Source organism: Girardinichthys multiradiatus, chromosome 7 (genome assembly GCF_021462225.1).
Source record: "Girardinichthys multiradiatus isolate DD_20200921_A chromosome 7, DD_fGirMul_XY1, whole genome shotgun sequence".
In the NCBI taxonomy this organism is placed as follows: domain Eukaryota; kingdom Metazoa; phylum Chordata; class Actinopteri; order Cyprinodontiformes; family Goodeidae; genus Girardinichthys; species Girardinichthys multiradiatus.
The window spans coordinates 4671308-4684809 of record NC_061800.1 but is presented as its reverse complement, the minus strand read 5'-3'; the positions used below and the strand labels follow the sequence as shown (position 1 = coordinate 4684809).

At 40.2% G+C, this 13502-nt stretch overlaps 1 protein-coding gene across 1 annotated transcript in view; it reads right to left on the bottom strand.

Annotated features, from left to right (window-relative positions):
• LOC124871248 (diacylglycerol kinase gamma) overlaps positions 1-13502 on the bottom strand; it is a 183215-nt gene that overhangs the window by 35258 nt on the left and 134455 nt on the right. The window contains exon 22 of the mRNA XM_047370405.1: positions 572-662. Within this exon, the coding sequence (XP_047226361.1) occupies positions 572-662 (91 nt within the window). The remainder of the gene's footprint in view (positions 1-571; positions 663-13502) is intronic.

Genomic DNA, 13502 nt, shown 5'->3' with positions numbered 1-13502 from the left:
TTTTCCAGACCCTAGACCTGTATAAGTCCTGGATAGAGGGAAGGCTCATCAGCTCTGATGAGTCTCTCTGCAGACCTGATAGTTCTTTGCAGTCTGGACCCGTCCTGTTTTGTGGATGAGCCAAACCACACTGAGATGGAGGAAGACAGGACAGACTGAATTAAGGCAGAGTAGAAGATGACCAGCAGCTCCTGTGGAAGATTGTACTTCTTGGGTTGCTTCAGGAAGTACAGTTTTTGCTGGACCTTCTTTTGAACATTGTCTATCTGGGAGTATGCAGACTCATTACTGTTCTGGATTAGACCAATAACAGTGGTATCATCTGCAAACTTCTGGAGTTTCACAGATGTCAGTTCTTCTTTGTAAAATAGCTCAAGCTCTGTCTTTCCACAACTTTCTCCCTGACCTGTCTGCTGTGTTATTTGGTTGTTATGATGCCGTTAGTTCTATAATGTTCTCTTAAAAAGCCTGAGACCTTAGACATCAAACCTAGATTACTTAAAGACCCTCTTCCCTCATTTAGTAACTGCTCATCTTCAGTGGTATCATCTCTGATTCAACTGCAACTTACCTCAACCTCTATGCACTCGTTGAGTTTCTTGCAGGTGGCGGATATGGTCTCAGTGGTGCCAAACTCAAAGTACCACAGCTTGTTCTTCATTCTGGAAGTAAGAAAAGACACATTAGAGCATTAAGACACTTTTACAGTTGTTATTCAGCCTGCATGTACAACTTTGTGACCCCTGGTGTGATTAGTTTTGTGTGAAGTAGTCACAGAGAGAAGCTCTTCATGGTTCTGGGTTATCTCACATTTTCTGAAAGCCCATGATATCCAGTGGGTGGTGGGGGGCGGGGGGAACAAACTTCTTCAACAGTCTGCTAAAGCAAAGCATAAAGAGTCCCATTTAAGATTCAGAAGAATAGTTTCTTTTTGCTCTGCATATCATCAGTGACCTTATGACACAGCTTTGTTTACATAAATGTGTGTCAGTTTTCTTATGCAGTGTTCCCATTCCTGTTCTAATGAGATGTACAGATTTTTCTCTGAGATCTACGTGAAATTTCATTTACTGAAGTAAAACAAAAGCAAACGGACAGTTAGTAAGGTGTTAAACTGGTATTTGTTTATCAGTATGACATTATTTACTCTTAATATTTTAATCACTGGCAAAGTGTCAGGGACTTCATGGTGATCAGAGAAGCTCTAAGTGGATTTAGGAATGGGCAAAAAGAATGCTGCTCAATTCAGGTCCTCAAGGCTGATGTCTAGACCATGTTTTAAATGTTTGCCTTTTTTGTTGGAAGGCTGAGGACATCAATCGATATTTAACTATTTTTGGAAGTGTTGCCTTCCGAAGTGTATTATAGGCTGTCCGCATGAGTTTGTTGATCTAGTTTATTATATTTATATGTCATTCTTTACAATAATGTTGAAGTATTTCCATCCATCCATCCATCCATCCATCCAGTTTTTAGGGGCTACATAAACATCCCTCTTATCCCTCCCCCTACCCAATTAAAACAGCTAGGATGCCTTTCCCCTGGACTCCTGTACACAGTCTGTGAGTCCAACAAATGTCTCACTTTACTCAAGGAGGCAAAAACAAACTCATGGAATTTGCATTTTCTCTCTGTGCGTGCTCGGGTTCTCTCTTGGTCCTATGGTTTCCTCCCACAGTTTAAAACCATGCACGTTAGGTTAGATGGTCAATCTAAATAGTCCTTTGGTGCATGTGTGCATGGTTAGTCGTATCGTCCTGGTGTTGTCCTGTGATAGACTGGCTTATTGTTGTAGGCCTTCATCCTGCTGGGATAAGGGGGTACAGAAAATGAATGGATTTCTATCTATCTCACCTAATCACAACCAATAATCAGTACAGCTGTCCTTCATTTATTTTTTTGCATGTCTTTTAGTTTTATTTGCGAAGAGTTTGCCTGTTTTTTCAGTTCCTTGTGATGTTGCTGCCTTTGTTTTGGTCTGCCCTTCAGTAAATCAGAGTAAAGGCAGGTTAAAACATAAATGATACTATATCCATATTTGTATTTGGAAAAACGTTGAAAACATGTATAATTTGCCCTACATTTTACAATTATTTACTGGACAAAACACAATTAAGTTTTTTGGTTGCAAAATACAAAATGTAGAAAATTTCATGTTCTATAAATTGTATAAGGTACTTTCTTAATGAGTGCAGTAGCTGTGGAAATGTTAGCCAACAAACTTAGAAAGAAAGTCATCAATAAATTGGAGGCGCATAACCTTGAAATGACTTTTCTGTTGTTATGTAGAAGACTTGTTTTTTCCTTAATCTATCTGGGATATTTGTCAAGAATTGGTTGCTTTCCTATCTAAACCAGAACTTTCATTTTTAAACCAAAACCTGATAATTAATTAATGGTGATCACTGATCTTGCATCCTCCTGATTTCACAACAGCTATGAGAGGGGAGGTGGTAGGGGTTACAAAAGGTGGTGAGGCCATCAGGTCAGTGCTCCTATTAGGGATTAAGGACGGCGCTTTTCTGTAAGAGTGGAACATTAAAAAAGCCCGAAGCTGTGCTAAGGCATCTCAAGAGTGTTTTCACAACAACAAGGTGTCACTCTCACCATTATTGGTGTGTAGTTCACCTCAAACAGTCTCAGAAAGCTAACAAATCAAATGTGCTCTGGGACACAGTGGTTAAACACAGTCCAGGGACTCTGACCTGAAGGCTCATAATGAGAGATTAAAGCGTCTTTCCTCTTACTGGATATTTTGAAAGATTGTTGAAGATCCTTATTGTCCCAGGTTTGCATTAGTTTTGGCTGGGAATAATGGCAGAAGAGGCTTAGCTAAGCCTCCCCGTTGCATTCGTTGTGCATAGGAGACGGGGAAAAACATGAGTTAATTGCATTTTTTACAGACGGTCTCAAGTGGAAGCGGCTTAATGAGGTTAGGCAGTTTGCCTCGCTGAGAATCACGACTGTTCCTAATTGTGATCTCAAGTATGCTTCTAATCCTGAGATTTCACAGCAGCACAGCTTTCTGGGGAGACATTAAGGTGAAAGAGACTGAAGGACAACTAGAGCCAGAAAAAAGTGAACTGTTGTCCTGGCTGAAGGTATTTCAGTACATCTTAAATAAAACAAATGTTTAAACCTTAATCTTTGAATATTAGTTTTGTGAAAAGTGTTTTATGGGTTCTGAGGATTGTGTTCTCTCCTCTTTCAAGGGAGGGCACCTTGCCTTGGTCCAGGTATGCCCACAGTACACATGGCTGTTGTGTCAACAGTTGTGTTTTTAGTATCACCAGTATGTTCACATGCCAATCAACAGGTCTCAGGTCATTAAATGTGCGACTCATCATTAACAATTTCTATGTATGTAAAATACCATCTGCCCTGAAGGGTTTTAACTGGTAGATCATCTGCTGGCCTTGTCTAATGTCGTCATGAAGATTTATTTGATGAGAAAAAGACAGGCAGAGATTGGGGATCTCTTATACATTTACCAGAACTTCCTAAAAAGGACATTTAGCAAGAAATCATTTCTGGGAAGAAGTGGCTACAGGAAACATTTGAGACAAATTAGCTAAAAAGTTGTTTCTGGTCTTTTCAGGAAGAGCTGTTTTTTTTCTGTTTTGTTACCTCTGTTATGCCTTATGCAACATTACATTATGTTACGTTAATTTATCGTTAACCAGATAAATGGAGAGTTTAGGGATAGGTTAAGTTGGGCAAATGTGTGAGCAGCCAGAAGCAGTTTTGCCACCATGCACTGTGTAATATTTGCCAAAAAAACAAACACAGCAGGTCAGCATAGCCTGGTGTCAGCTGTGAGGCACAGTGGTGAAGGTGTGATGAGTAAGGTTTGCTTTGCAGGCTCAGAACCTGCAGCTGCAGTCGTGGAGTTGACCAAAAGCTCCGTTGTATACCAGTTTCCTGGAGTAAATTGTGAGCCCGTCAGAAAGACAATGATCCCAAATACATTAGCAAATGTACAACAAAATAGCTGATGAAGAAAATGCTCAAGATGCAACAAGACTTTGAGCTACTAAAACGTTTAAAACTATGACCTTTAGAGAGCCATGCAGAAACAAACACTGGAAAACCTCTGTGAAATGAAAAGTGCGCCAACAGAATGTGACAGAATAATAATGCCATGAAGAAGAATACATTGCCCTTTTTAAAATAAAAAAAACAATAAAATAATTTATTAATTATCAAAGATGCAACGATTAGAATTTTGTGTCCAATTTTTTATTATCCGCTTCTGTGAATCTTTGACCTGCTAGTACCAATATCATCAGATTCTAATTTCTCATAAAAAAATATGAGAAGAAAAAGGAGCAGCCTTCCAACTGTGAGCAGTCATTATTTGTGGAAGAAGCAAACTATGCCACACGTTTTGCTATAAAATAGCGTTTGTTAAAACAGATATCTCCATGTATAGTCTCAAGGGAATTCAGTCACTTAGCTTAATGATTTTAAAGACTGCCAATTTCTAAAACATGTTCTTTGACAGACAGAGGCTGTCTTAATTCAGCAGGAAGGCTTCAATGATACAAAAAAAAAAAAACTCACAATCAGTGTTCTTCCCACAATAACAATTTCCACTCAACGGTGTTGTTGTCACGGCAACCTGGTAGTATTTAGAATTGTGCTTAGGTCAGACAATGATCAGTTTTGAGGTGCCCATTAACCAGTCACTGTTCAGATCCAATGAAGCTGAAAATCCTCAGATTCTGCTTACAGTCCCATTTCTTTATTTCCATATCTTTGATACCTATGTACTTTTAAGACCTGCTAAGAACCAGATCATATTTTTTTTCACTGTACTTTAAAGTTCAAACTATAACCAGCTAAATGAATATGTTAAACAGATTTTCTCTTGTTCATTTATTCTGCTGCACTGAACATCTTTTATAACCTTTCAAACACAAATCTAAAAAGGCCATTCTGGCCTTTATTTTCTTCTTCATCTCACCTTAAGTTTAAATAAAACAGAACACAGAATAACAATTTCTTTTCAAGTACACCAAATGGCCAGTGTTCAGTTTACACCAAAATCGACTTTTTTAATAGGTTCTATTCTTACTTTTTGTTGAGATTTCCAGTCTAGAACTGTACCAGCCATAGAATCAAACTGCTGATGAATGGTACCTCCATGATGAGCTCACTGTGTTAAAAAAGGACAAGAGGCAGGTTTCTCTGCAGCAAGGTCGTCTGAGTCTGATGCAACAGAGAAAGCCACATTACCTCTGCACTCCTGCCCAGACACTGTCTCAACAATGGTCTGTATTTGTCATGCTGTTTGTCATGGGTCTGATGAAGCGTCCGAGTAACTCCACCTGTTCTGTCGGGTCAGGCCTGCTAACATTTCTGCATCATGTTCAACGTCAGCAGGAGTCTGTGTCAACCGCTACATCAGCGCAAGGTTAAACATGTATAGAGAAGAAGGAAGACTGCACGCACTTATTGTTTCACTTTCAAACATCACACGGCTTGATGTTTGTTTTTTAATCTTTTACGAGTGTTCAGACACAAAATAAGATCAGAAATAAACTGATCTCACATTAGGCTCATCAGAAAATTATGCTCTCATTTACAGAAAAACATTTTATCTTAACATTAACTTCCTGTTTATAATCACACATCAGAATCAAAATCAGAATCAGCTTTATTAAGTTTGTACAGACAAGAAATTTGACTCCTTGGCTCTCAGTGAGGATTTTTTTTGTTTGTTTTGTACATATAATAGTGAAAATTAAGAAAATCTTTATTTAAATGTACATATATACATGATTGACTTTACAATAGAATATAATGTGAGATCAGTCCAAGTATGCATGGTGTTGTTCTGGAACTTTTTCCAGTTTGTGTGTGTTTGTGTGCAGGGATTATGGGGTCTGCAAAAATGTTAGCTGCCCTTTTCCTGACCCTAGACCTGTATAAGTCCTGGATAAAAGGAAGGTCAGCCCTGATGACTCTCTCTGCAGCCCTGATAGTTTGTTGCAGCCTGGACCTGTCCTGTTTTGTGGATGAGCTAAACCACACTGAGATGGATGATGACAGGACATACTGAATTATGGCAGTGTAGAAGATGACCAGAAGGTGCTGTGGAAGGTTGTACTTCTGGAGTTGCCTCAGGAAGTACAGTTGCTGTTGGGCCTTCTTCCGAACATTGTCTATCTGGGAGGACCATCTCAGGTTTAAAGAAATGATGGTTCCTAGGAACCGGAAGTGGTCCACGGTAGATACAGTGTTGTTGAGGATGGTGAGGTGGGTGTGTGGGGCTGGTGTTCTCCAAAAGTCCACCATCTCCACAGTTTTGAGTGGGTCAGGTTCCAGGTGGTTCTGACCACACCAGTGTAACAGCCGATCTACGTCCTGTCTGTATGCAGACTCATCATTGTCCTGGATCAGTTCAATAACAGTGGTGTCGTCTGCAAACTTCAGGAGTTTCACAAATGGGTCCGCTGAGGTGCAGTCATTTGTGTAGAGGGAGAAGAGGAGTGGGGAGAGAACACACCCCTGGGAGGCGCCAGTGCTGATGGTTCTTGTGCGGGAGAAGATGCTCCTCAGGCTCACCTGCTGCTGCCAGTCCTTCAGAAAGCTAGTGATCCAGTGACAGGTGGAGGCCGGGACTTTGAGCTGGGTGAGATATTGGTGAAGGATATCTGCTTTAAAGACATAGCTGAAGTCCACAAACAGGATCCTGGCGTACATCCCTGGGTGGTCGAGGTGTTGCAGGATGAAGTTTAGTCCGAGGTTGATTGCATCATCAGGCAACCTGTTAGCCCCGTAGTCAACCTGCAGGGGGTAACAGCAGGGGGCCTTTGATGTCCTTCAGGTGCTTCAACACCAGTCGCTCAAAGGATTTCATGACCAGGCAGGGGTCTGTAGGTAGGGGGTGGTTGATGTGTGGCAAGAATTTGTGTCTGAATGGGATGTGGAGGAGTTGGGTTGAGGTGTGAACTGCTGCTTTTCATACTTGCAGTAGACCATTTCAAACAGCAGGAGCATCTCCATGATATAAGCTTTTCTTTAGGCCATGGGAGATGTTCAACTTCACTTTCATGTTCATCAAACCAATCTTTCACCAGTCTTGCTGTGTGTATTGGTGCATTGTCATCCTGATACACGGCACCGCCTTCAGGATACAATGTTTGAACCATTGGATGCACATGGTCCTCAAGAATGGTTCGGTAGGCCTTGGCAGTGACATGCCCATCTACCACAAGTATTGGGCCAAGGGAATGCCATGATATGGCAGCCAAAACCATCACTGATCCACCCCCATGCTTCACTCTGGGCATGCAACAGTCTGGGTGGTACGCTTCTTTGGGGCTTCTCCACACCGTAACTCTCCCGGATGTGGGGAAATCAGTAAAGGTGGACTCATCAGAGAACAATACATGTTTCACATTGTCCACAGCCCAAGATTTGCGCTCTTTGCACCATTGAAACCGACGTTTGGCATCGGCATGAGTGACCAAAGGTTTGGCAGCCCGGCCGTGTATATTGACCCTGTGGAGCTCCCGACGGACAGTTCTGGTGGAAACAGGAGAGTTGAGGTGCACATTTAATTCTGCCATGATTTGGGCAGCCGTGGTTTCATGCTTTTTGGATACAATCCGGGTTAGCACCCGAACATCCCTTTCAGACAGTTTCCTCTTGCGTCCACAGTTAATCCTGTTGGATGTGGTTCGTCCTTCTTGGTGGTATGCTGACATTACCCTGGATACTGTGGCTCTTGATACATTACAAAGATATGCTGTCTTGGTCACAGATGCGCCAGCAAGACATGCACCAACAATTTGTCCTCTTTTGAACTCTGGTAGGTCACCCATAATGTTGTGTGTATTTCAATATTTTGAGCAAAACTGTGCTCTTTCCCAGCTAATTGAACCTTCACACTCTGCTCTTACTGGTGCAATGTGCAATCAATGAAGACTGGATACCAGGCTGGTCCAATTTAGCCATGAAACCTCCCACACTAAAATGACAGGTGTTTCAGTTTCATTGTCCAACCCCTGTATGTCCTCACAGAAACTGATGTATGATGTCACTACCGTTTTACAGGCAGTCCAATCCATGCAGTTAAAGCAGGTCTGTACCATCTGGTTAGACTCATCAGTCCACTACTTAACAGTCTGAACCACAGGTTTGGAAGCTTTTAATTTCTGCCAGTAGGTTGGGATGAGGTGGGCCAGAGAGTGGTCAGAAAGTCCCAAAGAAGCATGGTGACAACATGATAGGCATCTTTTAAAGTTGTATAGCAGTAGTACAGAGTGTTTTCATCCTTGTTGGGACATTTAATGTGCTGCCTGTATTTGGGAAGTTCATTGGAGAGGTTTGCACTGTTAAAATCCCCAAAAACAATGATGAGAGAATTTGGATGTTTTTTCTTCACGTCTGTTATCAGCTCAGCCAGTTTTTCAGTATCTGAAGTGGAGCGTTGAGGAAGTATGTAAGCGCCAACAAATGAGGAGAATTCCCTCAGTGAATAAAACCGTTTACAGATTACACAGTTTACACATAAAGGAATCAGAATTTAATTTATTGTACCAATGAATCAATGTTAAACATACACAAACACAAAATATATTCAAACTGTATTTCTGTAGATCAGGCCAGAAAAGACAAAATAAACATAATAATCCTGTTTGAAGGTTCTGTCTCATTAATAAAGTCACACTGATAAGTGTTCATGACTGAATGGATGAAAACCTTCTTCATTGGTTCAGAAGGGGCAAGCTAACTTTGGCAAACTGGCCCACAACTATTTGCTTTTAACCTCCACTGGTATTGCCACATGTTGTTAATTAAGTCTTCACTCTCTGTGTTTATTGACAATGGCTTATCTACTTTGTAATCAGATTGCTTTCCGACAAACCCCGTCACATAAATCCAAGCTATAATTGGCTATGCTGACCTACATAATAAAACATGTTTTCTAGATTTCGCTTAGATACCTTTTGGTAATCTCTGTGTGTTTTCTGAGGTGTGGGCATGTTGAAGACACACCGCTGCTGCCTTTTCACCACCAAGGTAGGTAGGGAGAGCCTTGTAACATCTAACATATGTATGGGTTAACCAACTTTGTAATTGTGGGTTTGATGCTTTGACTGACTTGCTGGTTGTTGGATTAAAGGCAAAACACACCAGGACCACAATAGTGCGTTGCAAATGACACATCAAGTACATAACACTTTACAATTAACACACATTGGAAAATGGGCAGGTAGGCACCACTAAGACAGAACAGAACAGACCACTGGCAAAAAGTATTTTCTTCAGTAACAGCAAGGCTTTCAAATAGAGAAAAACTGATGTGGTTTCCTTTTAGAACAAACATTTTAAGGATAAGGCTCTGTATAAAGGCTGGACAACATAAGAAAAACTTGATGAAAGTCCTCTGAAACTGAGACATATAGTTTTGGCAAGTAGAGATTTAATGCATCACACCTGAAATATCATAGGCTACCAAACACTGCATTCAAGTAGACCTTTGCAGGTGCAATATTGTACCCATTGATATTGTGATTCAATGTATTGTGCAGCACTACTCTACAAAGATCCTGCTAAAAGTCGTTGCTCCTTTGGTTCAGTAATGCTGGTTTGAGTCTTTAGTAGCTGTTGCTAATACAATTGGGCCCCTGACAACAAGCTAATAACATTTAGAATTAGACATCCCATCCTTAGGCATATAAATAAAATTCTGTTCAGAATCAGAATCAGAAAAGCTTTATTGCCAAGTACGTTTTTGGACATACAAGGAATTTGTTTTGTTTGGCTTTAGATCGGAAAATATATTATAATGTTAAGTTGTGCAATCATAGAAAGATGTTTTCCATTTTCTTGTTTGTTGGTCAAAGTTCATGTAGCTAATGCCATGAAGACACTACCCAGAGAGATGTTGCCATCTCACTGTAGGCCCTTTAAGAAGACACTTTTAAACTAGGATTCAGATACATTCTGCATATGAACGCCCGCAGTCGGCCACAAGTGGAGCCATAAAGTCAAATTTGCATTTGCAGGTTTAGCATGGAACTGCCTTGTAAAAAGATCGGGTTTCCATCAAATCCAAAGATTGTGCTTTATGCACACAATGGAAAACATGTTGATCTAAACCACCTCTGTCTCTGATCAATAGAGTTAGCAATCAGGGTAACATACTGTAAGGCAAAAGGAAAAGTTGTTTCACATATTGAGTTTTCCTGATCAATGCTGCAAAACACACAAATTAGGTGTTATGTTATGATACGATCCTGTGATTACAGGGACCTAACCCAGTGTCTGCATCACAGCTGAGCTCTTTGTGTCTATTCATCACTTTATCTGGTCCTAAGAATAATGGCATCACCACTGAATAACAGCTGCTGGGAGAAATTGACAAACTAACATAAAAAAACATCTTCACGGCCAAACACTTTTTATGTAAAGCTTATGTTTAAATCCTGTAGGACTAACAGAATTACACTGCACAACCACACAATAATTGTGGCTTCTTTGTCAATTGTTGCTGTCGACATTCTTCTACTGGTCTGTTTTCTGCATTTTATCGTAATTTTAATATAGTCGAATGTTTTCTGAAAGCAACAGAAAACCTTTTTTGTATTTTGTGTACACATTTTCTTTGACATCTATAAGTTGTACCCCGAGTTATGTGTGCAGAACCTATTTTTTGTTTTTTAACTTACTAATGGCGTGAAATCTTGACACATTCAAAAATATCCGTGGCTGCCTGGTTTAGTTGTTGATCAAATTACATGTTACAGTGTCAGATGTGTAGGAAGGTGATGCTGGAGCATTATTAACCTAAGGCAGTCTGTTGTTCTACACCACATCATGGTGAGGGATGATTGCTACAAGCCTTTTTTAAGAAAAAATAAAAACTTGGTATAATGTTGTCATATTTAACAAACAACTATTTAAAATGCTTGCCTCTAGATACCTCAAAACAAAAAGGAATAGATTGGAAGGTAAACTCTGCAGTGTGAACACAACCATTAAAATATGTTGTCCTCCTCCATGAAACTGATGCATTCACTTGCAGTCAGATGAATGAAGAGCAGCAAATTAATAGAGATTAAACGCCAGTGTGACATGTCATTAGTTTCTGATGTCTATCTGTAGCCACCAGAGCTTCACAAGTTGTCTTTGAGGAGTCACACTCCTTCTGTCCCAATATACCCAGGGTGGGGAAGAGGTTACACTGGGGGGTGAGAGGGAGTGCCTCTGAGTGTATTAGAGAAGCCCACATGCTGACATTGTGTAGAGGTGAGTGATGGGGAGGACAATAAAGCTAAGTGCTACATGAAGTTGTGGGCCTCTCTCAGGGGTCAAAGGTGTTTTGTCATGTGCATCCGCAGAGGACAAACTGCTCCTTCTGAACACTGACTCCTTTCAGTTCACACTGCTGTGAAAATAGAGGGAAATGTTCCCTTCCAAAACATCAATCAGCTCCTAATAAAACAGTCACAGTTGTCCGTCAGCTGTCTCTTCTATTAACAGATCAACGGGTCCCAGTGTTGGCTTACTGTAAACATTGTACAGAAGGCAGTTGGTGCTATTTTCTGAAGCACACTGTCAATAATGTGTGTTTAGTCAATTTTAGCTTCAGTTTTATTAGTGCTCTGTAGAGCTCTGTAGGTCACCATCTTTATTCTCTTGCCTTACATGTGGTAAATAAACCAGGCTCACTTTATAACATCTTTAAACATGTGCCCTTCTCTAATGGATCAAAGCAAAGGCCCTAGAAGAACAGATGTATTACGTCTGTGAGCCTGGGAGCAGTGCAGGGACTTCAGCATTAATTATTTAAATTCAAAGAATAAACAACTGATCTTTTTTCTCCTCTTCTTTTTTCTCTTTCTCTTTCATGCTTATCTCCTTTTTTTCCCACAGTGGGCAGATTAATTAACTGGTGAGGGAAACAGCGACATGTGTGTTCTCATCACATAAATAAGATGGAACACAACTACCTCCCATGTGACTGGCATTTCAAAACAAGCTCTGATATTTCACAGGGTCATTAGAAGATGACTACACTTTGTGATCAAGGTCAGGTCAGGTGTCAAACAGTCTGTTAGACAAAAGTCTTAACTAGGAGGGTTCACATTTGAATACTTGAAAAGGTTTAAATTTGTAAAAAAATAAAATATCCTTCGATTGTCAATGAAAAAGTTATGTATGAATAATGGACCAATTTGCAGAAGAGATAGCTTTTTCCACCCAGAATTGGGTTTGGTTTGAGGCATTTATGTTTTATTTATTATTTCTGCTCTGCTCCACTGAGATAGCAATATCTGCCAACCTACACGAAGTACTAACTCATCTGCACAGTAAAGACACACATATGCAAGAATCATGCATTTTACTTTTAACTTGGCATTTAATACCATCATTCCATAAAGATGAATCTTCACCTGCTTGAACAGAACACTTCTAACTATCACGCTGACCACTGGGTCCCCTCAAGGTTGTGTCTACATGCATTACTGTGTATTATGTATAAGAGAAAAGATTAAATAAATGCATATGATGTGCATATGATACTACAATAGTGGGACTCATTAATGGGATTTGTGAATCAATGTATGAGTTGAAAGTCAAACACCTACAGGGCTGAGACATCAACCTGGTGCTCAGTGTGGCCGACCTGAAAGAGTTGATCATCATTTTTTGAGGCCATGGCCTGAGTACACTCAGCATAATAAGCCATGCTGTAGGCAGAGAAACAAAATCAAGTTCCTCTGTGCACACATCACTGATGACCTCACCTGGTGAAACAACACCATTGGGATTATGAAACAGACTCAGCAAAGACTGTACTTTCTGAGGAAATGGAAACTGGCAGGGAATGTTAACATACTGCAGTTCAGCTGCAAAATGGCAGACAAGATGGCCCTGTAGAGGATAGTGAGGGAAGCTGAGAAGGTCAATGGAATGTCCCTATCATCAATGCAGGATCTGTTTCAGGACTTACAGGAACAGGGATCTGAAAATTGTAAAAGACTCCTTACATACTCTCCATGAACTTGACTGAACTGCAGCCATCTGACCAGTGGTACCACATCCAAAGCAGAACCACCAGACTGCTCAAATTTGTTAAAATGCTGAGTTTGCACTCAGACACACATCTTGCACTTGTTTTATAATTTATCTCTTTGTGTTTTTATAGTTTTGTGTTGTATGTCAAAATAATTTTTGTACTTTAACCTCACATTGAAACAATACCTCATTTAAAATGATAATGCATTGATTTGATTTGAAGTTTGCTAAGACTCATAATGATAATGTTAAGACCTGCTGTGTCTTTGGAAATCCACTGGATAATATGGTTTCCTGTTTAGTTAAATGTAAAATGGGTAACAAAGATATCACCCACTTGCATCTGAATCAGGAACAGATTATTGGAGGGGGACTGAATGCTCTGCAGCAAATCATTCCTGAGATACTTTTTTTCATCCCTTATGTGGATCACTGTGACTCTCATTTCTGACCTTCCTCAGTCA